This window comes from Nothoprocta perdicaria, unplaced genomic scaffold (assembly GCF_003342845.1).
Source record: "Nothoprocta perdicaria isolate Ctin4 unplaced genomic scaffold, notPer1 scaffold_290, whole genome shotgun sequence".
Lineage (NCBI taxonomy): Eukaryota > Metazoa > Chordata > Aves > Tinamiformes > Tinamidae > Nothoprocta > Nothoprocta perdicaria.
In genome coordinates, this window is record NW_020455522.1 from 775,077 (window position 1) to 777,770 (window position 2,694).

The 2,694-nt window shown below is 65.8% G+C and overlaps 1 protein-coding gene across 1 annotated transcript; it reads right to left on the bottom strand.

The window, feature by feature from the left end:
• Window positions 1-232: 232 nt before the first annotated feature.
• Window positions 233-1,281, bottom strand: LOC112949343 (transmembrane protein 121-like). The gene has a single exon (XM_026041735.1). It carries the CDS (start codon window positions 1,279-1,281, stop codon window positions 340-342), a length of 942 nt encoding a protein of 313 aa, XP_025897520.1. The 3' UTR covers window positions 233-339.
• Between the last annotated feature and the right edge of the window lie 1,413 nt (window positions 1,282-2,694).

The window sequence follows — 2,694 nt, forward strand, 5'->3', positions numbered from 1 at the left end:
CGGCCCGCACCCCAGCTGCCCGGAGGGCAGTGCCGCGATGGGAGCAAGGGCTGGATGGGGGGCCGTGCCTGTTCCCTGCAGTGGATGGGGCCCGTGCGCCCCATAGAGCTGCAGCGCCCTGTACACCGACGTGGCCACCTCGGGCCACCTGCCGGCCGCGCTGCCCGGTGGGGGGTCCCAGTCCCAAACGGCTCTGCAGCCTCACGGAGGCTGCCTCGGCAGCCCCCTGCTCCCGCTGGGGAGCAGAGCAGGGTCATCGCCGCCGGCACAGGACACGGTGGTGCCGCGTGCGCCGGTGGCCGAGCACAGCGATTCCCAGGCCGTGGCCGCCGCTGTCCGTCACGTGTTATCCCGGGCCAGCTCCTCGGGGCACGCGGGCCCATCCCGAGGCTTGGGCGGCGCCGGCGAGGGCGGCTGGGCCTGGGAGCCGCGCTGTGGCGCCGGGCCCGGCCCCAGGGCCGCGTGGTGCCGGTGGCGCCGGTACTGCACGAACATGCAGACCTTCAGTCCGATAGCCAGCACGTTCTTGCCCATGAAGATGCTGGAGACACGGGCATCTCTGAAGAAGACCAGGTTGCTGCCTCGGATGAAGATGGTGGCGATGTTGATGGTGAGCATGCTCAGCATGGGGTACAGCATCATCCGGTGCGGCATAATGCCGATGCCTTGCATGCTGATCTCGCAGAGGGACACGCAGGGGAGGACCAGGAGTAAGATGTAGCAGTAGAAGAACATGATGCCCTCGGCCCAGAGCGGCAGCCCCTTCTTCTGGGGCTCCCACAGGTTGGCCTGGATGTCCAGCACATCCAGCATGTCCACAATGACCCAGAAAAGGCGATTGCGGAGATCTTCCTTCTTCTTGAACGTCCTGACGTACTCCATGTGCTCCGTGGCCACCAACAACACATAGAGGGCTGGGATGCAGATGGAGAGCAGCAAGGTCAGTGCTTTGCGGGCCATGAGGTCCAGGCTTTTGCGATCAGCTTTATAGTTCTGGTAGACAAAGTAGACTTTGATCTCCAGGACAAAGACGTAGAGGAACCAGAGGATCATGGCATAACCCCGCTTGGCTGTCTTTACCTCTGCCCCGACCCAGATGGCCACGTAGCGGAGCACCAGCAGAAAGCACACGTCACCCACTGCCACCATAATGCAGATGCCCAGCTTCCGGGAGCCCTGGCTCTGCTCCACCAGGTAGGCGTCCATGAGGATGAGGCTGCTCATGATGAGCACGGTGGAGAGGCACACATGGGGCTTGCTGACCGGCGGTGGGGGCACCATCCTGCACAGAGGAACAGCGGGGACCGTCAGGGAGCTGTGGGGCTTCCCCTTCCCCCAGCCCACTGCCCTCTTGCACCCAGCAAGCCAACCACTTGGTGGGGGGACCCAACTGCTGGGTTGCATGTGGGAGGGTGACGAGCGGCCTTCAAGCACTCAGAATGCCTCCACTTCTTGGAGCAGGTCCCTGTATTGGTTGGTAAGTCCCTCACGCTGTGAAGGGCACGTGCCCCCCTGCCCTCCTGCCTTGATTTATTGCAGCTGGTAACWCTGGTTGATCCCTCCCACCCCACAAGGAAGAGGAGCCTCAATCAGTGTCCTCAACCTGAGCAGATCCTTGCCAGCAGTGATCCAGGACCTCCATCTTTTTTAGCCTTCCCCGATTTTGTGCACAGCGTTAGGAGATGGATTATTTTTAGCCTGGCTGTGCTGCGGCGGACGGCAGGGGAAGAACTAGACCCGCATCTTCAGTTGCCTTCAGCCTCACGTACTGCGGGGCTTTGCCCAGGGCTCCTGGCTGCTGCCTGCCCTTCCTGGGGGGCTGAAGCCCGAGGCTGTGCGGAGCGGCGCTGCTCGGAGCGTGTCCCCTCCGCCCCGTCGCGGCCGGGTGCAGCTGCGGGCGGCCGCTGCCAGCGGCGGTGACGGCAGCACGGGGACAGCGCCCGGCCTGTGGCCGCTCGGCAGCTGCCCTGGAGCAGAGCCAGGCGCCAGGCTGAAATGGAGGAGGAGGAGAGGGGAGCCTCCTGGGCCYGTGGAGAGGCCCTTGGCTCTGCCTGGGAGCAGCAAGGAGGCACCGGGTTAGGGGCTACCCCCCACACAGAGGCCTCTCTGCTGCTGGACCCGAGAGRCTTTGAGGCATGGGCAAAAATCCTCCTTTTGAGGCATGGAACCAGGGCCCTGTGCAGCGGTCCTGGAGGGAAAGGGGCAGCTGGAGGGATATGGCAGAGCCCGAACCAGGGCGAGCCTGCAGGAGAGGCGGCCGCCAGGGCACACGTGGCACCCGCGGGGCACTGGGGTCTCCCTGGCGCTCGATCCCACAGCTCCGTGGAGCCCCCCGAGGCTGGGGAGATGCCTRGGGTCCAGGGGAGCAGCTGGAGTACAGCGCAGAGCCCAAGGGGTCCCATGGGCGGCGGAGTGTGAGCGGGGTGAGGAGGGGACAGCAGGGAGCCCGTCTGGCCACGCAGCGCTGCAGGGTGGCGGGGCGCACAGTGCCGCGGGGCCGTGGGGGGATGGCGGTGGGGATGGGGAGACGGGAGGGCTGGGGGACAGCGAAGGCGACAGCAGGGAGATGGGGGTAGCAGGGAGGTAGAGCTGGCGCTGGCAGGGGGATGGYAGTGGCACAGGGATGGCGGCAGCAGCGGGCTAGGGCATGGTGGCAGGGAGACAGAGGCTGGTGGCAGGGGCTGGGGACAGGGG